The sequence below is a fragment of the Kryptolebias marmoratus genome, linkage group LG18, assembly GCF_001649575.2.
Source record: "Kryptolebias marmoratus isolate JLee-2015 linkage group LG18, ASM164957v2, whole genome shotgun sequence".
Lineage (NCBI taxonomy): Eukaryota > Metazoa > Chordata > Actinopteri > Cyprinodontiformes > Rivulidae > Kryptolebias > Kryptolebias marmoratus.
In genome coordinates this window covers 13,785,859-13,810,988 of record NC_051447.1, presented here as the reverse complement: position 1 = coordinate 13,810,988, position 25,130 = coordinate 13,785,859, and the positions used below count along the sequence as shown (strand labels likewise).

Genomic DNA, 25,130 nt, shown 5'->3' with positions numbered 1-25,130 from the left:
TCAACCATGTTTATCAAAAAGTATATGCATTCCTTCAAGGAAAGCTAGATCTTTAATTGAAAGAAGAGTTTGAGTTTCAAAAAAACTGTATTCCTTGTTTTGTTAACAAGCACAAGTGATACAAATAAAAGGAGCTAAAGCACATTGCACCTTTTTTAAGTAGTTTCCTACAATTCAGTTGACACCAATATTTTTAAATGAATAGAAAGACTACCAAAGGTTTGCATAGCAATGTGAGAAAATTTCTAGGTTTTGTTTTTCATGCATATGGATGTGTGCCTTCTTTGTCATTCAAATAAAATTGATTGTTTTTTCTACCAGATAATAACTCCAGCAGAGAAACAAGATGGACATTCCCACTGGAAGCTGCTTGCACTAATTAGAAGGGTGTGACTTTGAGATGATGATCTCTACACGTGGCTGAACAACCCTGGGGATACACATAAACTGGGAGTGATTGTAATCATGAGAGGAAGGGACTAACCAGCTGGGGGTGACTTAGTTCATCTGCTCATAATGACCTCAGGGAGAAAGTGAGAGGACAACAGAATGGAAGGCGTATTTTATTTAGAGTTGATAAACTTGACCAGGCTATTTTTTTCCTAGAGAGAGGAAAGGGGAGTAAAGGTTACAGAGAGGGTTAGAGAGAGCAGTAAGTCGAACTAGACACAATGACTTTAGAGGACAAGGAGGGCAAAATAGAGGAAAAAAAGAGGAGGGAAGTATGTAGGCGACAAAGAGACTGGGTATGAAGCTATCTGCAAGGAAAATGTGAGAGTCTGTTGGGAGATGGGGCTAATAAAGTGCAGTTACAAAATAACTTATTTTAAGAAGAAGCATTTTTAAAATATACAATTTCTTTGGTAAGACACAGCAAAAAAAAGGAACTAAAGCAGCGCTATTTATTTGGCAAAAAAGAGAAACTTAGATTAACCGTAAAATAAACTACACAGTATTGCTGTGTCATTTTTTTATGAATAAGAACTAAGCCTAAATGCAGAGGCTGGGTTTAAAAATAAAAACTAAATGCATTCTGTGGTTCCGTAGTTTGTGGCACCAACAAACAGCAATAATTTCAAGTAAGCTTCTTCTATGTGATCTTACCAGTCACTTAATTCCATGAGAAATAATTTAGTTTTAATGCAAAATTTTACTTTTCTTCACTGAGATTTTCAAACATTTGTATATTAAGTTCCTGCCATAGTATTTCTTTCTAACTTTTTTTTTTCTTTTCAAGTCATTCTGTCAGCAGGTTTGGAATCATTGTTCACAATTCTGCAATCATTTATCCAGCCATGTCCTCTGGTCAGATCCATCATAAAACCAATGCAGAGATACACAAGACAATCATTCATGCTCACATTCACCAACAAACTTAATTACAATAATTTCATACTGTAGGCTAATTGTCTCCTATTTCATGCTTCATGCTTTGGGAACTGGCATTTTACTTAGAAAGGTATGAGTATTCATATGAATTACCAAGAGGTCCTTTATGTTCTATTTTGTTTGGGTTTTTTTTTGTTTTTTTTGCTAATTCAGTATTCTGTGAAGATCTTTGAAATGTCTTTCAGGCATTTGTCAACCTGATACCGACTTAGTTCCTTTGCTTACTGAAGTCACTTACAGTTCACACATGACAAGATCATAGGCTTATGTGCAGGATCATGTTGTGGATTTAGAGGTTTATTGATGTTTGAAATAGTGTCTGCTGCAGTACAGTACGATGAAAAAGTAATCAACGGGTTACCAAATAGTACAGTAATTTACAGACTAGGGTTGTGCATCTTTTGTCTCTGCCTGATGTGATATGCATTTTCATACACTGTCAACAGTCTGATACTTTAAAGATAAACAAGCAGCAAAACCCAATATGGTAAACTACAACACAGCCTTCAATATAAAGGGATTCAAAAAGAGTTTAGATTAAATAAATTTAGATTCTGTGTAATTCAACAAAGCAAAGAAATGACTATCAGTTATTGAGACAAATTTTTACTGCCTGATAAAAAATGTCCACTCTCAAACATTCTTGTTTTAAGATTACAATGCACTTTCATGAAGCTGGACCCACAATTAATTGTGATTCAGGCTGAGTGGATGCCTGTAATACAAACCTGCTTGAAGAATGTTAATTTGATCATTAAACAGATCCAATTTTATTGGTACAAAGACAAAAAAGGCATCTAGATTTAAACTCAGAACTGCATTGGTACATGGCTTCGCATCATGTTCATGCACATCCAAGAACCTGTACAAATTCACATTGTTTAATTTTTACATTCCTAACACAGACTGACTTAAGTCAGTCTGTGTTAGGAATGTAAAAATTGACTTAAGTCAGTCTGTGCTTAAAGTATTTATATTTAGGCTGTATTGCACCATGTAGTGTTTTTTTTCTGTTGCTCCTGTCTCTGAGTCATTATCTTTTGTGTTATATTACCTCCTGCCATTACAATGGGCTAATTTCTGCAGGAGGATCATTGGCAGAGTAAAACTGTAGATAGAACAGAATGAGAAAAGGTAGAAACAAAAGCAATTAAACAAAAAAAAGTGTGTATACATTAGACATATATTCAAACAGAAGCAAAATAATCAAAAATTAGAAATTTGAGTAGAAAAAATAAGACGACAAAAAATGCAAATCCCAAGTCTTCACAGAATAATGCATCATCGTTTTTTGACTACCTATAAATGTTGCTTACAGTTCACACATGACGTATAACTACCTGTATATTGTTTTGTGAGTAAAGTACATTTAATGGAGATTGAATTTAAGGTGGCAATGCCAGTCTATCAGCTGTACTGACAAATTATAGGTAGCACTAATAGTTTTACTCAGAATCTGCATCATTTTATTCTAATATTGTTTGTACTAATTTGCTGTGAAGCATAACAGATGGACCTTTGGTTGGATGGATTGGATGATTAGTATATAGATTGCTGGCTGGATGGACAGAATTATCAGTTGGTATAAACTAATAAATCTGCATGTTCTAGCTTCTACAAAATTCTCTAAAGTGTCATTTTTAGTACAACGTTTTTTTTCCATTTCTTATTCAGCTATTTTCTCCTGTCAAAGGTGGTTATGTAACTTTTTATTTCTTTGCCTATTTACTTCATTTCTACATCACACTCATTCTTCCTAAATTGTATTTCTATCCACATTCAGACTGTTTCATCTGTTTTGATCAACAATAAGGTATTCTCTCTCTATTTTTCCATTCTTTATTTCTCTCCTCCAACTTTCTTCAAATCACAGCACCAATATTGGCTCCGTAAATTAGTTTTCTGTAATTACATGAGATTGCAAATCATCTTGGTGCTCTGCATACTTGTGTGGGTCTGTTCCTATGTAAAGATAATTATTTCACTATGTTCATGCTATGGTAATTTATTTATTACATATAAAAAACATTATGTCACTGGATTCTCATTGTTTCTTTATCTACTGGCTCTTAGCATGTCCTGTCTTTTTGTCCTGCTTAGACAAGGCAACAGTGTAACAAAGACTCTGATGAGAGATGCTTTTTGAGACAAGTGAAAATAAAGATGGAAGAATCAAAGTTGGAAGTTTGAAAATGCAAGCTGAATAGAAGTGGGGGGATACTTTCAGAGACCTGAGCACAGGAATAAATTAAATCTGAAGAGAGAAGGAAAAGCAGCTGCTGTAGAAGGCAAGGGGCTTAGCCAGAATGGAGGTTTTACAGCAAAGTCGTATAAACTAGTTTGAAAAAAAAAAAAACACCTATAAGTGAATTTATTTGGTGGAAATCTTTGGACAGGAACATAAAAAAATAAACTGTCAGTAAGCAATGGTGACTAGTTTTAAGAAGCTTCACAGACTCTGTTACCACCTCTGCTGGAGATTGGTGTGAAAATCAGCATTTCTGTGACACAAGATCGGGCTTCATTATCACTTTTCATCTGCCATTTCAGATTCTCTTTCTGTGTTTGAACTGTCTTTGTCGCTCTCCCCTATTAGTGCTGTGGATGCACAGCCCACAGATGGGAGCCTGTTGGCACAAAGTCAGAACACACGCACAGACCCATGTTTTATTAATGAATGCTGCAGTGGAGTTCTTGCATCTCCTCGTCATAAACATTTAGTCCCTGTTAAAACTTGCTGTTCACCATGAATGTTTCTAAAGTGAACCAGGCAAGACTTGGAGGCCTTTGAAGCCCTTTTTGGTTGTCTTCTCTAACACTTTCTGAATAAACACCCCCACCCTTCTTTTTTTCCTTTGTGTTGCTGCATCTCTGGCTCCAGAACCAGAAGGTTGTGTAAGGCTTTATTTACTCTCTTTGTCCATTTAGTTCTCAGCTTCCATCTGCCTGTTACTGTCTTTGTCAGCCGGAAAGGTTTAAAAGGCTAGGCTAATTAATCTCACAGAATCTGTTGTTGGACTTTCTGGTCCAACAACAATTTTTAACTGTTTCAAAATGTAGCTCCACTCTCTTGCGTTGAATATGCTTTTGTAAGCGAACATTTACTGTGTATATTCTGAGTTGTTTATGGTTGTAACTTCTTTTTAACATAGTTTCTATAAGGAAATTTGCTGTCTTTGTTATTCTTGTATACCTTCAAACATGTCCATGTTAACATGGCATGGATACTTTCCAGGCACAATATCCAGCAAGGGGTGGATGGACAGATTGATTTTCCTCGCTCAATGTTCAAAGTCTTTAAGACTTTTTAAGTGTTGATCTTTTCAAATTACACCCATTGTACTTGTTTTTAAAAAGTATACTTGATGCATACTGTCAATCTTTTCCTGCAACATTTGCCTTCTAATATTGTTGACAAAGAGTGTTTGATAAAATAATAATTTTGATCTTTGGTTATTTGGGGACATAGGTCATTAGGCAGGGGGTGATATTTTCAGTATCTGAAAATCTGGATAGTTGTGGGACTTCTGATATTGGATAGTTAATACCCTCAGGGAGAGCTTGATTCTGTGTGGAAGCTACAGAGCTGTGCCTCTGGCAGGCAGGAATTGGTATGTTGCTTGAAACCATTTCAGTGAAGCCTTTGTCGTTATGATGCCCTTGCTGCAGCTTGGAGAAAATCTGAGGAGTTAAAATAAGCCCAGAAAAATGTTAGTGTGCACATTTTCACTAACATTTTTTAACAAGTAGAAGTTTAAGTTTTTCCTGACCAAGCTCAATGTGAGCACAAAACTAAAAAGGTTTAGAAATAGATTGTTTTCTATATTAGGGTAAATGATAAAAAATACTAATATTTCACCCAGTTAATTTATGTAATATGTTTTGTTAAAAATAAAATTATCCTTAAAATGCACCTGCAGGTTTTTGGTGCAAATAAACTAAACTACATTTTCCTTCAGGCATGTTAAATTATGTTTTGATACAGCCACCTTTCAGCGTGCTTAACGTTACACAGTTATCTGAAAGAAAGGAGACCACAGAATTGCATGAATTTACTTTGTGCTAACAAACAAAAATTTGATCTGCTTTGGCAACATAGTCATCAACAGTTATAAAAAATGCAGGATATCTAGTTTAAATTTTTGAATGCATTTTCCTTTGAACAGCCGGATAGGCACTTTAGAATGTGGTGTGTTGTCAGGGCAACAGCTGAATTCATAGCTTCTCAAGGTTAATTTGTGAGAAGTTGATCTGTTGGTGCTCCAACACAATGAAGCTAAAGTACATGAGCACATTCACAATGGTGCAATGTTTTGTTGGATTCAAACAGGAGACAAAAAAAAGGCAAACAAGCATCAAATTAGCATCATTTTATATTAGCCGTTTTAGGTTGTATATGTGATATATGATAAAACCCCATCTGCTGCACCTTCCACATTTTGATAGCTGACATTTTTTTCTGGAAATGAAAGGAGCTCACGAATTAGCTTTTATTTGTATAAAAACCTTCAAATGTCAACACTATTGTCTTTATCAGAGTCCATGTGGACAGAGAATGGAGGTTGGACCTTTACTGGAGGAATAATTTAACTTTAAGATACAAAAAGGGGCTGATTCTCATGGTAGGTGTGAACCAGTTGCACATCAAAATACTTACAGAATCAACACAATTTTGTCCTGATCAAATACAGTGGAGCCGGCAGTGGATAGCCTCAAACATGTGGCTAATACAAATACATCAGCGTTGTTTTGATGTCAAACAACAATCATGTCTTAGATAAATTGAAAAAAATCAATACATTTGCATAATGTATCACATCCCAGGCCGTGCATTCATAATAACTGCAATATTGTTTTCATTTCTCTGTTGCACATTTATCTTGTCACCAATTACTGACACATTATATATGAATCATTTTAATCATCTCTGTCTAAATGCAACATTTCCAGCTAAGGCAGCTTTGTACCAGAAAATTTTCTTGCTAAAACTGATAACTGATTGAAACAAACACCTGAAAGTTTTTTTAAGACTAAAGGCACAAAGAAAAACAAAAGTCACCTCATTATTTTGTTTTATTTGTTTTTACATATGAACTTAACATCCAGTATTTCCTTTTCATTTGTGAGTGGATTTTTAACATCTCCTACAGTTATGTCAAAGGGCTCTGCTGCATTTGTTCAAAAGGCACAACTCCTATTTCTTTAATACCACACCAGTGTGTGTGTTTTGGTGTCTCTGTATGAAGTGTAGACCTCACCTGCAGATGTAATCAAACTTGTAGGTCAGTTCTCATTTTCACCAGTACATGGCAGTAGCAGCTTTGATTTAATAATGAGTGATTCTGTAACGTCTTAGAGCAGAACATTTTGCTCAGTCATAACAAACAGCATTTCCTATTGTGAAGAAAAAGAAAATTCTGAACATTGTATGCCAAATTTTGTGTGGTGCTGTTTTGTTGGATAGAAATCCTGGAGGTAACGGTTATTCGCCAAGTTGGCTGAGTTGAGCAGACTTAATGCCAGTAAAATAATGGCCTTGACCTCAATGCATTATACAATAATCAGCATTCTTTCACTCATAAAAATAAAAGACCTACTTGGTATTAAGTGAAGGTTTATATAAAAGTTTGGTAATATATCAAATTATCTTTTGTTTTTTACAAATGAAATTCCACTGCATTATGGTGGCCTAAACACAGTCATATTTTCAGAAAAGCAAGTGTTAAAGGTTGTTTATTTGCCCTACAAACCCCCAAAATAAATTTTTTTAAAGGAGTATGTCAAAAGTACTACCTGAAGTTGTTCCTCGAGATTCAAGATACTTTGCATGCTTATCGAAAGAATCATTTCCGATAATGGAGGGGGGAAAAAATTCAGTCTGCTCAAATGAACATTTCAGAAACAATCAGTGGGCTCCAAATGTCCTTTATCCTTTGGAAAATTGTTGTTTTTCAGCTGAGAGGAGACAAATTCAGCTTCATTATACAAGGAGATGAGCAGAGAAGCCTTAGTTTTTTCTGCTAATGTTATGTTAAATATATGTACTACTTACAAAAATCCCTGAGGCAAGCAAGCATGCCTTTGAATCTCCTAAATCAAACCATTAAACAGATGGAAGTTTGTCAGGATTTTTACAACATATTGATACTATAATGTCGTCCTTTGTCATGGTGTGTGTTTGAGGTAAATGGTAAATTCTTCTTCTCAGAAATTGTCAAACTAAATTGTTGCAAATATTTTTTTTTTCTTTAAGATAACTGCTAGTTTCAGAGAAAACAGCTTGATTTTGTTCTGCATAAACTGATCTACCTCCCAGCGTACCCGTATACCTTCACTTCAAAGAGTTGCTGCATTTCTTAGAACATACAACCTCTGGCCAAAACAAACAAAAAAGGCATGCCACTCTTAAAAGATGTATAGAGCTTTCAGCAAACACAATTATTTCTGTCTTCTCTGGTTCTCTACCTGAGATGCAACCTCATGTCATCAATGACTTTGGAAATGTACTTGGGAAACTTTCGGGGTGGTGGGTTGCATATAGCTAAAATGGGAGGGGCATCTAAAAATGCACTGGTATGGGTAATGTATTAAAATCAGCTAACATAGAAGATATTAAACATTTTTCAATATGTGGATCAATTTTAGGTTTATTTTATGTTTTGCAGTGCGCTGCAGGACTTTATTTTTATGAGATTCAAGTTATTGTGAGAGAATCAACTTTAACCTCTTAGCTGTAGGAAGGTTTTAGATGTGACAAGTCAACTGTGGTGCCTCTGAGTGGTTTTTCTCTAATACTTGTCAAAAGTTAAATAAATGGTCTAAAGATTAACTTTATAGATCTGCATTTAAAAGTTTAATATTGTGGCTAAAGCACATAAAGTAAAAGGAATAAATGACATTTTCTTGCAGTCCTAAACTGTAACATAATTAAGAACTTGAGACATCTGCTTGTCAGTCTGAATGTTTTTCTTACACTCTAAGCTTTACTGAATTTTTTTCTGAAACTATTTGTTTTTCGTCATATTTTATTAGTTATTTGTTTTTCCATCTTATGTTTATATAAACCATTTTTTAAAGATTATTTCTTTTTTCTTTTTCTGTTTTGTTTTTAAACACTTTTTTTCTCATCAACCAGCACTACAAATAACTTTCTGCACAAAAGGAGTTTCCATAATGCCGTGCTTTCTTCTCATGCATACTCCAATTGGATTTCTTTTATGCTATTCCACATTCAGCAATATAATTTGATTGTATCGTTATATAAAACTAAAGCAGCCAATAAGACAGAGAACGATAAAAGGTTTGCGTTGAGCCTTATTGAAGGCAAATCTGAGAGGTAATCTAAATTTGTTGATGTGTGCACACATTCAATCAGCAGCACACACAAGCACAAACAGGTCGGAGTAAAGGTGATTATGTTTTGGCTTTCATAGCTCACAAAAATGCTGCCAGAAGAAATATATTTATGTATGACTTGATAACATATTAACATGCCAAGAACTTATAATCCTTACTTTTCTTTTTGTTTTCAGATAATACAGCTAGAAAATGACATGTTCATTTAATTTACAAATGATCTCAGCTCCTGTTTTGCCTTAGTTTCATACTTTTTCAAAATTAAAGTCATTGCTATACTAATCAATCAAACAGTGAGCCACTTTACAATAAATCAAAATGTTCCTGTATGAATTTACTAAGCTGTTGTTCTGTGTTTGTTCCAGGAAGTGCCAGTACACCGGTGATGTTTAATGAGAACGGAGATGCTCCAGGAAGATACGACATCTTCCAGTACCAGATCACCAACAGATCCACAGCTGAGTACAGAGTCATCGGCTCCTGGACCAACAAACTACATCTCAAAGTAAGACTTTATTTTTTTTCACATACACATACGCTTTTATTTTCACAAAAGCAACAGTTACACGAGAATACCACTGATAAACTTTGTGAAAACGATAAAAAATAAAGACGATAATTCGAGGCTCAGTATCTGTGAAATTGACTTATGTTCAGTTGTAAATGAACATCCAATAACTACTTTTTGAAAGTTTCATTAAAATTTGTCAAATGGTTCATAAGACAAACACATGCATACAGTCACAGGCAAAAAAAAACCCCATCATAGTTTACCTTCACTTTTCGGAAAAGGGCGATATTTAACATTTTGTTTGGGTTCTATGAAGTGTTTTTCATTGCATCATTTAAACACTCTCATGAACTTGCTTAGCCACATGTGTTACATGTGATAATTGCAAATAATTGTGGTTATCTTTTTTCTTTTTTACAAAAAGTATTACCTACAAAACACACTGTTAACTTTTGGAAATGTGTTAAAGTCAATTTTTGTTTCTACAACAAGACCATGGGAACTATGTCGTGTTGACAAATGTTTCCAGAAGTCTAAATATAATTTTGATTTAGTGAATGGAGTATATTGATGCTGTATTATTATAAGTGACATTTTTTTGAGCGATAGGTATTTTTGCTATGAATAAAACTGTTTTTCAGCATATGTTCTACAGCCACAATTTAAACTTGGAAATAAAAAAAACCCATCCATTTAGAAAGGCTAAATAACTGAGTTTGATAACTTTCTTTAATAGTGACAGAAACATTTCCATCAGCATTGTGCAGCATAGTCCTCTGTGTAATGTTCCCCCACTCCTGATGATCTTACTGTGAAAGTTTGTTCAAGTCTTCTTGGCAGAAACATTAAAGCCTATTCAGGTTGCACATAGAAGCACTGGTGCATAAGTGAGTTTTAGGTCTCTCCAGAGCTGCCTCACAGAGTTTAAGCATGAGACTGGGTCATACTAGCAGTTTTACAGTGTTATGTCTGTACTGTACATTCATTTGCATCATAAATCTTAAAACTTCAAAGGTAAAACCCAACCAAACAGAAATCTCAATAACTATCTCAGTTTCTTAGTCACAGACTTTACACTCTCACACAAGCTTGCACATAAACTCCTTTGGCACGATGGAGTGCTGTGTTATAAATCCACCCAGGACTTCATTAGAAAAGCCAGATGACAGATGAGAACACTAATAGACACAAAATGCTTCCTGGCTGATGGACGCTCCGGCTGACTGAGAGTGAATCAGAAACTCCAGCAATACATGCAGCCGAGACACACATGATTGGACACTTTGACGGCTGACAAATCAACAGATGTGAGTGATTTTTTTTTTTTTAATAACCCAGCTGGGTTTGAAGGCACAGGGGATGTTTTCATGATCAATAAAGAGTTTGAATGTTGATCAGAATACAGAGTGACACGCCTTAGCAGCTGCAGAACTGCATGTCAGGTATGCAAGTTTTATGATAAGTGTGAGAGTAGACGAAGCATTTTGACTTGTTAAGTTTTAGGCAAAATTTGCCAAATTTAGCTAACTGAGATTGTAATTTTGAGTATGTTATAGGCATTTTTGTATTGGCAACAGTGTGGCAGCCTGTGAAATGTGAGGAGTATACAAAGAAACTATGCTGCATTAATTACTTGCAACTTAAACCATATGACTATAAATTACTCAGTGTTGTAATGTTTTATGTTGATCATTAGAATTCTGAAAATAATTGATCTATGATGAGACTGAAATATTCTCAGTTTATTGCCTTCTGCAGCTGTTAATGCAGCCATTAAGATGATATAAAGGTAAAAACAAAAAATGAAACTGGGTCTGACTTTTACTGGGTTGTACATAATTAGTTTTTTCCAAAATATGTTTATTTTAGTGTTTGATTTCAAGGCTATAATAAATATAGTCTCCCAATGTTTGCGTATAAATTCTGAGGGTGTATTTCTACTGTCAAATTAAAATTACTTTTCTGTCCCCAATGGACAATGAAACTTCCTCTTGACTAGTTTTTGTTGGACTGGTGCTTTTGTGCTAGAAATGCTCCATTTCACTTCAGCACTCATGGCGATTGATGGTGCTCAGGGAGTCAGCATACTAACAGACTTTTACTCAAACTCCTGCATGCATAACCACAAATCAGATCACGCACACAAACCAGACATACGGAAAGCTCAGGGATTCACTGTAAAGCCAGTGTGACACAAGCACAAACAAACAAAATGCACACATGGAAGAACATATGCACACACACAACACACAAACACAGGGGGAAATACAGATGGTTTATTAGTGCCAGATCTAATTATGGTTGGATTGTTGGCTTCCATACTAGCTGGTGTTAGTTTTGCGCCTGGAAGCTCTCAGCCAAAATGATCAGAAGGTCTGCTTGTGTGCTAATTCTTTTCCAAGATCCCCTCAAGATGCAGTTTCTACAGAAGGTTAAAGGACATGTAACATGCTTCATCACATGACAGTTTTTTTAAAAAACCTTTATTTCCCTTGACAAGATGTACAAGAGGTTTAATTTTTCCATTTGTACACACAAATGATCACTGACATGCGTATGCCCTTCTCAGGTGGAGGCCATGCGTTGGAGAACAGGTGACCCGTCTCTGCCAGCGTCTGTGTGCAGCATGCCGTGCCGCACAGGCGAAAGGAAGAAAGTTGTCAAAGGTGTGCCGTGCTGCTGGCACTGTGAACGCTGCGAGGGATACCATTATCAGGTGAAGAAAAGCAGGCTTGTTTTAAATTTATATATGCAGGAAAAAGCCCACAGATGCTATTAAAGCAAATGGAGGTACGCGATGCGAGGTTGAGGAAAAGGGTCTCATCACACGTTTATAAAGATGCATCTCCTGTGATAATTATATCTTAGGGACAATTTGGCAGCCCATCATCCTTATTATGATAGAAAAATTTGTGAGTAGGGAAGCGTGTGTGTAAAGAGTTCCCTCGCTCGGGAAACAATCAAAGAAACAAAAATATTCATTATATAAGCAACAGACAGCACTTAGATATTTTACTCATTCTTTCTCATGCTGTTAAATCATTGATCTTCTGACGTCAATAAAATGTATTTAAAAAGTTGTTTAAATTAGTTTTAAAGGGCACTAAACATTATTTGACGTGCAAAAAAGTTACATGTAAATGTACTTAAATGTAACTGAAAAGACTATTTTTCATCAGAGGTTTTTGCAAAATATTCTTTCTACACTGTTTTGTTGTTTAATTGGTTCATAATTGTGTTAATTGTAAAACTTACACATTTAAGATCACATTTAAGTATATCTGTCAGTATTTTAAAACATTTTTAGGCAAAGTACTAATCAAGAAAATATCTGATTAGCTTTTGCTAATTAAAATTTTTTACACAAGTTTTAGTACTTGTCCACACAAAAATGCTATTTTTCCAAAATTATCTTTGCCATTTCTAAAAACATCCTTATAAACTTGGCACTGTTTCTAAAAATGTTTTCATCCACACAGAAACCCAGAAAACAACTCAATACAGTGTAGTAACTACGTCAGGCCTTAAATATATGCTTGATGTACAGTTGCATATTGTTTATCTCTGTAGATGGGGCCTTTGAGAGTAAGTAAAGTCTATTTATAAAGCGCTTTTCTCAGACATAAAATCACAAAGCGCTGTACAATAATAATAATAAACACAAAAACCACCAAAAGAAACACAACAGTTTTTTTTTGTTTGTTTGCTGAAAAGATTAAGTCTAATGAACAGGCAACATAATTAAGTCACACTTTGAAGCACATGTCAGTTTTATAAAAACAATCTATACAACCTACTTTTGCAATTTTCTCCTTTAGGCTTCAGAGTTCACATGTGAGCTTTGTCCTTATGAGATGCGACCTGATGCCAACCGCACTGGTTGTGTTCCGATTCCCATCATCAAGCTGGAGTGGCACTCCCCCTGGGCCGTCGTCCCCGTCTTCATCTCCATGCTGGGGATCATCGCCACCTCTTTTGTCATTGTGACTTTTGTTCGGTACAATGACACACCCATCGTCCGAGCGTCTGGCCGGGAGATGAGCTACGTGCTTTTAACGGGAATCTTCCTGTGCTATGCCATAACATTCCTGATGATTGCGACGCCGGATGTGGGCGTGTGCTCGCTAAGGAGGATTTTCTTGGGCTTGGGGATGTGTTTCAGCTACGCTGCGCTGCTCACAAAAACAAACAGGATACATCGCATCTTTGAGCAAGGAAAGAAGTCTGTAACGGCGCCCAGGTAAAAAAGGACAGTAACTGCAATTTTAACTTTTTTTAGACACAAAAATGTGTGTTGTAAAACAACAAACTGAACCTCTGACTTGTTATTAATAAGCTATTTGTAGTCATTACTCTTTATTTTTTAATGTTCATTCAAATTATGAGCCCACAATCACCAATTTTTCTGTTCAGTCAGTGTGGCTAAAACGATTTAATCAAACTCAGACATACATTCCTGTTATCCACATGATCAGCTGTTTGTCCTTCTGTAGGATTTTGGATAAAATGTGTTTTTCTTTCTTTACATTATTCTGGAGTAGAAATAATCAAGTTTTTTTTCTCATGTGTCCCGGTAAAATTTCACCACAGCTGAGCCTCACTGCTCAATACTTTTATTTTTTCTTGCTTCAGAATTGTCATTATCTTTCCTCTGATCTCCCCCTAACACTTTTTGTTTGTTGCTGGGAGTGTGCAAGGCTGCATGTATAAAAGTAGAATATATTTCTTCTGTGAAACTGGAGTTTGCATGAAAAACTATATCTCTTTAATCCACATGTAAAATAATTTGCCATGCTACATCACTTTCTTATACCCTTGTATCGGCAGGTTCATCTCTCCGGCCTCCCAGCTCGTCATTACCTTCTCCCTGATCTCCGTTCAGCTCCTTGGTGTCTTCGTCTGGTTCGCAGCAGACCCTCCCCACACTGTAGTGGACTACGGTGAGCAGCGGACCCAGGACCCCATGGCGGCACGGGGAGTCCTCAAGTGTGACATCTCGGACCTGTCTCTCATCTGCTCCCTGGGTTACTCAATCTTGCTCATGGTGACGTGCACGGTTTATGCCATCAAGACACGAGGCGTGCCCGAAACATTCAACGAAGCCAAGCCCATCGGATTTACCATGTACACCACCTGCATCATCTGGCTGGCGTTCATACCCATCTTCTTTGGCACGTCGCAGTCTGCAGAAAGAGTGAGTAGATCTTTTTTTGGTCAGTTTGCCACAGTTCTCATTTTCATATTGGATTTTACCATTGTTGTATGAATGTATGGTCTGGGTTGAGGTAGCTCAGTTTGGAGTCTAAGTTGCTTCAGGAAGGGCATCCAGTATAAAACAATTAATGTTTATTTGCTGTGGCATGTACCTGGTTTTAATTTTATGGCTGATCTAATCATCTTTGACTGTGCTGATATAGATGAATTCATGATTCTGGATTTTAACTGTAACAGTTTTTATTCTTGGATTCTTTTTTTTGTGTCAGACATTGACATGTGGCTGCTGTAACAAAACGTGTTTTTGATCCTACCTTTCAAACTTTTAGACATACAAATCACATCTCCTACTGTTGAGGGATACTGTAGATGTGTGTTCTAACTGTAGCTTTACTATTGACATAGAGTTCAGCATCTCCTGACAATTCCCTGTGAGTACAGAAGGATTTTCTGACTGCTGAATAATTGATCCAAGTTCGGGTCCAGTGAGCTGTAGTGGAGATCTTTTTTTTTTCTACCTGTAGTTAATTTTTGGATATAAAATGTTACCAACAAAGGTGCATTGATGCATCCATACAACCCTGGGTTATATAAACACTGATATGTTTTCATTATGACGAGATACATTATTGACTACTAGCTCTCCACTGTATCATTTTCATTATGATACAAATTGATGCAACAACTGTCATTTTAAAAGTGTAGTTATTATGATTGAAGACAAAGTTTATGTTTGGCTCATGCAGTGGTTCTCAATTCCTGTGTCTGGAAATCAGAAAAAAACTTGGGTATACGGTGCATAAATTCCTTAATAGAAGCAAGAAGTTTTTTTTATGCTTCTCCTGTAAAATCTAATGGGCTACAGATGGAAGACTTTATCCTCTACCGCTAAAGGTAAAAATGTGATAATGTTTTTGCCTGATTTTGTGTGCATGTGTGCTCATTGTTTGTAAAGTAGAAAAATATCTCATAAACCAGAGGATGAATTTTAATGAAACCTTTAGAAAGTAATCGTTGGATGTACATCTACAACTGTCAATCTAATACAAGTTGGATGCCAGAGCTATGTGACCTTAGCCAACACAAAAATGGCTATAACTCAGTCAATTGTACTGTGGTAGTAGCTGAGCATCCTCTTTAACACATACTATGAGCACTACGCATTGAGTGATATTTCTGCTTAAAACATTGGCATTATGTTTTCAACACTGTTAGCAAAATGCATATCTCATGAAACACTGGGTGTGCATCTAGAACTAATTACCTTTTGTAGTTAGCCCAATTTAAGATGGCCACTAATCAACATTAACCAAAACAAAAATGGCTATACAGTACCTCAGCCAGTTTTTAAAAGTAATGAAAATTTTTTGGGAGGCCATAAAATAAGCCTTCAATATTTGATTCTAATAGACTTAAAGTATCGGCAAAGAAAATATAAAACTTATGTACTCTGCAATCCCTGCATGCATCAGATTCCTGTAATATCTCACACATACAGGTATCGTGCCACAGTCTCACACCCTACATGGAGGTGTTCCTTCACTTTAACACTTTAGTAACAGTTTCAGGTGCACACAAATGTCAATAAAGCTAGTCTGATTCATAACACCACATGGAGCGAAGTACTGTATGCCACCAAATTTAATGCTGCAGTGAGTTATTGATTTCATTTCTTGATGGTATGACTGTACTGGTTTTAACAATGAAAACACTTCACATACTTATGAGATTCATGGCAGAATATTGATTGCTGGTGTCATTTCTTTGTACTTCTCAATGCTGAACACGTCTGCTTTTATAAAGTAAATGCAGATTGAGTAAACCAATACACAGGCATGTTTATAAACTGATGCTATTCTGTGTATTTTAGAGGTCTCATGTCTTACTGTCATCACATATACCATAAAGTTAAAATTTTAAATACAAAGCCGTTTAGGAAACATTTGTTGCTTTGTCAAGTAGTGTCTTTGAGATCAACACAATCACAATGTTATTTTCTTATGTTGAAGCCATTTTCTGCTAGCACATGAAGTATGTATTGCAAATGACTGCAACTGCCACACCAATTTTTTGGCTTAGTATCTGTAAAATCCACTAAGATATAGCAATTTTTGTGTTTGCTATGGTTGATTAAGAAATACAACTTGAATTGGTTTGATGCCAATAATTACTTGCTGAGAGAGTAATTGAAATCTATCAGGTTTTTTGCTAACAGAGTTGATTCCCAAAATTAACTTCAAGGTTTCAAACAAAGTGTTGTACTGAAAGTCTGTTGGTGACAATGCTGAGTTGTAGCCATGTTTGTGTTTGCTAAGATGACTTTCCTATCTTGATTTGGTTTAATTCCAAATCTGTTCTGAGAGTCAGGAGATTTTGCAAACAATCTTACACACAGTCAGACACAGGCAAAAACACTATTGCTCCACCTTCACCTTCAGTTGTGGGAAAAAAAATGTAAACCTTTAGTGACTCTTCAACTTGGTCCTTCCTCTTCCTCTAAAGGCAGTCGTCTCTTATCAGTCCCTGTTTCTGAGTGTCAGTCAAGCAATTTTCATTTCTGCCTTTGCCTATGTCTGAGCCTGTTTTCTTTTCAAGGAGGATACTAGCCTCAGTCACATGGCAAAAAGCTCACATGAAAGTGATCCTGTCTAATCACACATCGAGGAAATCATAGTTTTTCTGGCTGTTGCAAAGTATTTCTTTTGCACCAGAAACTAGTGCAAGACTTGTTAATGCAGGAAGATTTAAGTGATTTAGTTTTTTTCCAGTCCTAAAATGACTGTTTTTATATAATCAGATCCACATGATAGAGTCTGACGAGTCGATAATGAGGATATTTGTTTGTGTTCCACACATGGAGGCTTCATTTAGTTAATGGTTTCAATCAGGTTATGTCATTGCTGCTGGCAGCTTTTTTTTAACCTTTAAGCCACTGAGTGTGAATGACAGAATGAGCTTCTGACTTTCTACACTGTTTTATGGATGTTCATGCATCATAGGTTCGGTAGGGTGTGTTCATGTGTGAAGTCATTTGTATGTGCTTTTAAGACCTTATGAGAGTATTTATGTGTGTGCACAATATTTGCCACATCTCGTTGGATATACAGAACAGCATCCATGCCATGTTTGCTTTGCTAATTAGCATGTCCACCAGCTACTTCACACGTTTCTGCATTAAAGTGTGTTGGAGCCGTGCGTTGGATTTAATTGGGATATCCACCAGTGCACATTTCCGCATCTCTGTGTGTTGTTTCTAATTGAAATATCCTCTGGAGTGTGTGGCAGCTGGCTGGCTAACAGAGAGAGGAGGAGTGAGGAGTAAACAGGTAATGATGTGACTTGCTGATGGAGCTTTAATGAGGAGAGCTTCACAGAGTGCATGTTTTTTTTTTAATTTTTTTAGTAGATTACAGCAAAAAACACACTGATTAATTCTGAAATCTGACTGCTATCAATAAAATACTTGTGTGCACATTATACATAGCACAAGTACTACAATCACTGTTGCACTTGTTGGATTCGAAATGCCTAAAAAGTTTACACCTACACCGTGGTTTGCTTTCTCTATTATCAGTGGCAAAGCCTTTTTAGACATCCAGCAATCAGGTCATGTGTCTTCATTGGGTTTTTGGACAACTTTGTGGACTGGATTTTGTTCTCTTCTCAGACTTCAAATAAATTGAAACCCAATTCTGCAAATCATTTCTTTACTGCTTTAAGGGGAGTTTAGCCATATATCTAATTGGAAGGTTCAGTAATGGTTAAAGCCATATTTTAGTGGTTTAATGAGACAGGAATGGACTTTTTTGCACACATGGAAACTTTTGTTTTTATGCAAATGGAGAACTATAAACTAAGAAATAATGATGGAAATGTGATGTCTTTTTTGCCTCACTCTCATGGTTTTTGCAGTTTAAACAGTATCATGGTATATAAAAACATTGAATGAAAGTCTTGACCATCACCAAACCTTTAAACAAGACAGTCAATAGTTAATATAATGTGCATGACCTAACAGTTTTACCATATTTTTCAAACAGAACAAAGTAAAATTGGACATGGATAGAAATATTTAACTATGGTTCTGTGGTCACTGGTTGTTTTTAGTGATTGTGGAGTAGCAGAAGGTTATCAGTTGATTAAATGTTTTGATTTCTTGCTTGTGATCACAGATCAGAATGTCCCAGAAACCAAAAATCTCTTTATATTAGTCAATATTATGCACATTATTATGAGCATTCAACCCATATTTGAACGTTTATTAGATTAAGACAAGGAAAGCTCTGTTAGAAACTTTCATTTTTGTACATTCAAAGATTAGCACTTGATAAGTCTGTTGTTAAAGATAGCAAATTAGAGACAAACTATTGATATTTCTTTAGGATGTTGTGTAGTTTTGATCATATATAGTAATTTCTTGACCCCTTGTTTCTGATGAACTGGCAATCTGTCCATTTTGTACCCCACCTATTGCCTGTTGTATGTTTGACTACATCCTACAAACAGAAATTGTAAGATGGTAACATATGCTCATAATTTTAATCTTTTCCCAAAAAAACTCTCCACAGTGAGAGTTCTGTGCAACAGAAGTCAAGCAAAGCATGGAAGTTAGCAGATTAAAGTTCTCTTAGTATTTTATAATAGTTTTGGGAAAAGGAAACCTTGCTGTGACTTCTACTTTGGGATACATGTGGCAAAAAACAACTTTCTATCATTAGGTAACAAGACCAGAGAGGCTGTAGATGAGGAAGAAGAGTGTATTTCAGTCTGAAGGTTGCTGCTTTAATCCCTGACTTATAGTTCACATGTTGAATATACAGACCTCCACATTGCTCCCAATATGTTTGTCAAACAAATGTGATTCTTCTGCAGATACACTTTTTCCTTTTCTTGAGGTTTCTTTTTGGACTGCAAAGGATATTTGATCACCAGCCTCTGTGTGGCCTCTGTACTGATCCCGTCTCCAACAGTCCTCTGAGTCACAGTGGGCAGAAGGAAAAAGTAAACAGGAAGAGATAACAACCAAAATTGAAAGTTTCAGCTACAGAGATGGATAAAAGGGTGAAAGGAGATTCTTAACCATTACTGACCAGTATTGTTTTAGAATAGTTCATGTTTCAGTCCCAAGGAAAGTGGCTTCAAACAGCTTGTGCTGCAAGTGTGTGCTTCTCTGCCTGCTGGAAGGCTGTAACCACAGGATATATTCTCTACTTAGCCATCTCATCAGTCCTTTGCATGATGCACCAAGCAGTAGTTCACTTTTTCTCTATTTGTCTTTTTATGATCAACTTATCTCTTGCCTCTTACAGTGGAAGAGGCACCCATTCTGCTTCTACCTGCAAGCTTGCTCACTGTGAGCATTTGTATGACTGGGACTGTGAGAGGTTAAAAACTTAAAATGCAAAACATTAAATTGTTTCCTAAAGGAAAACAAAATAATTTGATTAAATTTTTTTATCTAGGCACGAGCAATTAAAAACCAGCCACTCGGGATTGCATGCTGGTCCTAGGCCCAGGTAAATGGTGAGGATTGTGTCAGGAAGGGCATCTGGCATAAAACACTTTTGCCTAAAAAAAAACATGCAAGCTCATGGCCTAGGGTAACAACAACCACCACTGGTGCAAACAGGGGGTAGGACACAGCAGGAGAAGATGAAAGTCAGAGTGTAGGACTGAGGGTAGCAACTCTAAACGTAGGGACAATGACCGGCAAAGGTAGAGAGCTGGAAGATAAATGACATAGGGATGGTCCTGAAGGAGGAGTTGGCAAAGAATGTAGTCGAGGTAAAAAGAATGTCAGAAGGTAGAAGTAGAAGGTTAGATGTGATGTAGAAGAGAAAGAAAAATTCTGGAAGGATCTCGATGAAATGATAGAAAGTATTCCCAGGGAGGATGGAGTGGTGATCGGAGCAGATCTGAATGGACATGTTGGTTAAGGGAACAGAAGAAATGAGGAAGAGATGGGCAGGTTTGGTGTCAAGGACATGAACCAGGAAGGACAGATGTTGGTAGATTTTGCCAAGAAGATGGAAATGGCTATGTATTATAAACCCAAATGTAACACTGTGATGCAAAAAGAGTAAAAATATGAGTGTGTGCTTGTCAGCAAGGTCAGAAATACTATATCAAGTGCCCAAGAGAGTCCTTTGCATGTTATGAAAAGTATAAATCTACAGGTTTAGTGAGTGATGGCTTTTTGTAATACACTTCAGTCTCTTAAGGTCTCCCACTTCTCAGAATTACCACAGTTACCAATCAAAAACAACAACAAAAAAAGTCTTTCACACACAAAATGAAGTGCCACAACTAGACATTTTCATAAAATCAAACATGGCTCTCAGTCACTTTATTAGACTTTAGCACATAACCTAACTATAGGGGTTATCTACTAAAGTTGCTATCTCCAAAAAAAAATGTACTAGATATCAACACTCAATACAATAACGACTGCTGGACTGAATAATAATTTCATGTTCAAGGGTTTTCTCTCTTAAAGAACAAATTACACCGCAACAACTTGTAATTAATGAGTTCTAGATAGTATGAAGAAATGAAAAGACCTTTTTTTTTAGGAATCAAAGTGATAGGGTAAGAATACTATTCATGAATAGATAGAAAGCACAGAGAGTAAGGTGTGTAGAATAGTTAACATATTTCATACAGCAAAGAAAGAACGTATCGATGACAGTGACTGTGATATGAGAGACTCAAGAGTTTTGGATTGACATAACTGTCAAACATGGAAGATAACTGATAGAACCATACAAGAGCTACAAACACACATTGAGATGTAAAAGCATAAAAGATCAGAAAATTGTCTCAATCATTCAGGATACAGAACAATACCCAACTCTTGTTTCTCTTTCATTTTATTCAGTGGGGTGCTGTTGTGGCTTTAGTCCATTTCCCAATTCTGTATGAAGACTATGAAAACATGCACTGTTGTTGCTACTCTATCTTTAATTGTGGAGGTAAACTCGTAGACATTACTCACCATGGTAATGTCAATATAGACTGTAAGTTCAAGTTCACTTCCCTATTCCAATATTCAACATATGTCCAGTCTGTGTTCACATCTAAAGCAAATACTCACCAGCAAATTTGTTCCTAATCTGGTTGTATTGAATTTAGGTAAACAGTGCGAGGAATTTAACAGCTATACATATTCCGTTTTTGAGATGGCAGGATAGTGAGGGTTTTCCTCTTGCATCCCACAATAATCTCCAAGAAGACCCCAGCGAGTCTCTAAGCCATTCTAACCACAGGTCTTTATGTCAGTCAAACTCAAGTTGCTGCACCAAGAATTGAAGCAGCTTGTCAGGATGCTGTTAATAGTGCTCCAGTAAAAGGCTGAGTAGATAAAAGAGAGATATTTCCGTCGCATTAGTCTCCTGAGTAAGCTCTGCTGAGCTTTATTGGTCAAACGTGGGGTGTTGAGAATCTATGAGATGCTTATTGATGTAGACTCACAAAAATTGGGACAACATAGAGGTGGTGTGATGGTTTTTTAGTTTTCTTGGCATTAAAAGACAAACTGCTGTGCTCACTACCTGTTCTACTTCTGTTCTGTAAGACTGTTGAACATTCCACACCTGTTTTTGAATTTCTTGCCTACTGTTTGATGTGGTGTTAGCAAACAAACTCGTATTAAATCAAATAGAGGGTCATCTTAGCAGCTTTATGGGGCAACATATTTTTAAAAAGAGATAATTTAAGTGCTTTAGTCTTTATTGGATTATAAAAATAGTAATGTCGAGATTATTCAAGTTCACCATAGCATTATTCATAAGGTTTGTAGCAGATGAATATTTTTTCTGCATGTAGGAAATAAAATTTACAGGGGCCAAAATTCCAAAAGTTAGTCCTTAAAACTGGCTTACTTCAAAGTTAAACTAAAATGTTCAAAAAAAAAAATGAAAACAGAATTCCTTAAAGGGGTTCATATCACCTTTAGTCTTGCATGCCAAAGTTTTAAGCAAAGATGTTGCATGATATGTTGGGAATAACTCTCAGCTACTACCACACCAAATTTCAGCTCAGTATTTGTAAAAAAAAATATGAGTTATAACCATTTTGTGTTAGCTGCCACAGCTAAATAATCGTAGCTATCTTGAATAACTTGTAGATGTACATCCAATGATTACATTGAGTTTCAATAAAATCTGTCCAGTGGTTCATGAAATATTTTGCTAACAGATCATTGCAGGCAGTAACTATAGAGTTTAATCATGATATTTCTTGTCTTTAAAGGTGAGTAAAAATCATTAGATTCTAATAGGATCAAAGACAACTGATCCAAATCATAGAACAATTTTTCTTTCAGTAATGGCATAAGATTCCCAGTAGAAATGTGAGGTGCAACAAAAAATTGTGCTTTTAAAGTGACTCAGAGTTTTTTAGTTATTTATTTTTTACATTGTGCTTTCAGTGCATTAGGTAGCATGCATTACCAGGGGATTTTATTTCTAAAATTGAGCCTACTCTATTTGCAGTTTTACTGATGCATTATTAGGAATTTCATTATTTGTCTCAGAGCCAAGAAAAACTCCCAGAGCCAAGCAGCTGATTTTTTTTTTAATGGCTTGTAGTTCTAAATAAAAATTCTCAGTGACAGACATGTTTCCAGAATTAGATATGAAACGTCATCATAAAGACAATTCAAAGGTGAAAAATGTGTTGTAACATTAACATAGAAGAGGAGTTTATGGGTGTCAAATTTACAAAAGCATAAAAGTAAGAAAATCCTGCCTCCTCCATTAACTGACGTTCAAAAAAACAAGAAGAAACTCCAATCCCTGAGCAACATTTTCTTTCAAGGTGTGAACAGCTTTCACCATTACAAGTCTAAACAATCCTGCGGCCAAAGGTGAAAGTGCAACAATATTTGTCTGTTGTGTTAACAAAATATCTTGCGAACCACAGAATGGACTTTAAGGAAACTTTCAGAAAGCATTTATTGGATATACATCTACAAATAATGAGCTAAAATTTGGTGTGTGAGCAGCTGAAAGTCATCCATCCATCGGTTTTCTTTACCGGGTAGCGGGGGAGCTGGGGTACACCCTGAACAGAGCCACATAGAGATAAATAAGACTATTTAAAGTTAACAATGAACCTGGCATTCATGTTTGTGATCTGTGGGGCGAAACCAGAGTACCCGGAGTAATCTCACTCATGCACAGGGAAACACCTGGTAAACACCTCACAGACAACAGCTGTAACCACTGATCCATCCCACCCGAGAGCCATACTCTAAGAGATCTTGCTTGAAATTGTACAGGATGTCATTTACAAGATTTGGCCAAAATGGCTAAAACTCTGGCATAGAAAGCGGTGATGGGCAATATGCTGTGAAACAAAATCCATAAAAAAAACTATCTGTTTAGCTTTTCAATTTTGACATGGAGCAATCTATATAATTGTTTTTGTAAATATTTTTAGACTGTTTAATTTTTCACAAAGATAACATTCAAATCTGAATTTAAATAAATCCTATGCAAAAGTTGCATTTAGCTGTGCTGCTGACACTTCTGATCTCAAGAGAAATTAAAAATGTAATTTCCCCGTAAGCTGTTTATGTTATACTTTGGCATTCAGCTTTTGACTTAAATATCAAATACTTAGACCAAATGTTCACAGTACCACTAAAATCGAAATATATAGAAGCTTAATCAAAAAAGGTTTAACATTTCTCTTCAGTTCTATTGGTTCTTAAGTGTCTTCAGTCTGGATTTGATTCCATCCAATCAGATCTACTTCAACTCCAACAAAACAGAATTGCCACAAACTATACAGCCTGTTAGGTCTATAAATGGTATAGCTACGGAGTGTGTAGAAACTTATAACTAGTTCAGCATTGTTGTTGATAAAAAGCTAAAACTAGGATTGTTTTGTGGCTCGTAAATATCTTGTGTCTGCAACCTTCCTACCACTACTGGACTATGGTGTTGTTTATATGAACGCCCCGGCCAGCTCTCTGCACATGCTGGATGTTGCTCATCTTGGAGCCTTGCAATTTATAACAAAATGTAAACCTCTCACACACCACTGTACCCTATACTCACTGGTAAACTGGCCATCATTATCTACCCACAGACTTCTACACTGGTGTACTTACAAATCCATCCTAGGCTTCCTGCCCCCTTATAGATAAGGGGGCAGGAGGCCCCCTTAAATAATAATCCTGTGTTCCCAGGACTTTATTCTTTCAGTGTCCCCTCAATTTGCACAGAATTTGGAAAGAAAGGCTTTCTCCTATTCTACTCTATCTTCCTGGAATACACTGCAGCAAGAACTCAAATTGTCCAATTTGATCTTTCTGGGACATTTTAAAGAAAATGGAAAAATCATCACTTCAGACCTGTCCTTGTTTTTAGGTTTTGTTTTAACTCTGCTCCCTTTTAAATATTTTATGATTATTGTGTTATTTGTATGTAAATGATGTGAGAGTACCTGTACAAAAAAGAGAGAAACTCTTATTTACATTCATAACACACTGAGTGATATATTTCTGTTAACTTTGATGGTTATGGCTTATAGTTAATGAGAACCGAAAATTTGAATATCACATAAAATCCAATAAATTGACAAGGCATGAACTGTGGATGTAGTCGATGCTTCTAGAACCTCTACACACAGATTGATCCAGGACCTGGTTTAC

At 36.1% G+C, this 25,130-nt stretch overlaps 1 protein-coding gene across 5 annotated transcripts in view; it reads left to right on the top strand.

The window, feature by feature from the left end:
• grm8a (glutamate receptor, metabotropic 8a) overlaps positions 1–25,130 on the top strand; it is a 254,348-nt gene that overhangs the window by 216,917 nt on the left and 12,301 nt on the right. For all 5 annotated transcript variants that reach the window (XM_017414877.3, XM_017414878.3, XM_017414879.3 and 2 more), the window contains 4 exons: positions 9,111–9,250; positions 11,826–11,972; positions 13,075–13,496; positions 14,084–14,450. In XM_017414877.3, coding sequence (XP_017270366.1) covers positions 9,111–9,250; positions 11,826–11,972; positions 13,075–13,496; positions 14,084–14,450 — 1,076 coding nt within the window. The remainder of the gene's footprint in view (positions 1–9,110; positions 9,251–11,825; positions 11,973–13,074; positions 13,497–14,083; positions 14,451–25,130) is intronic.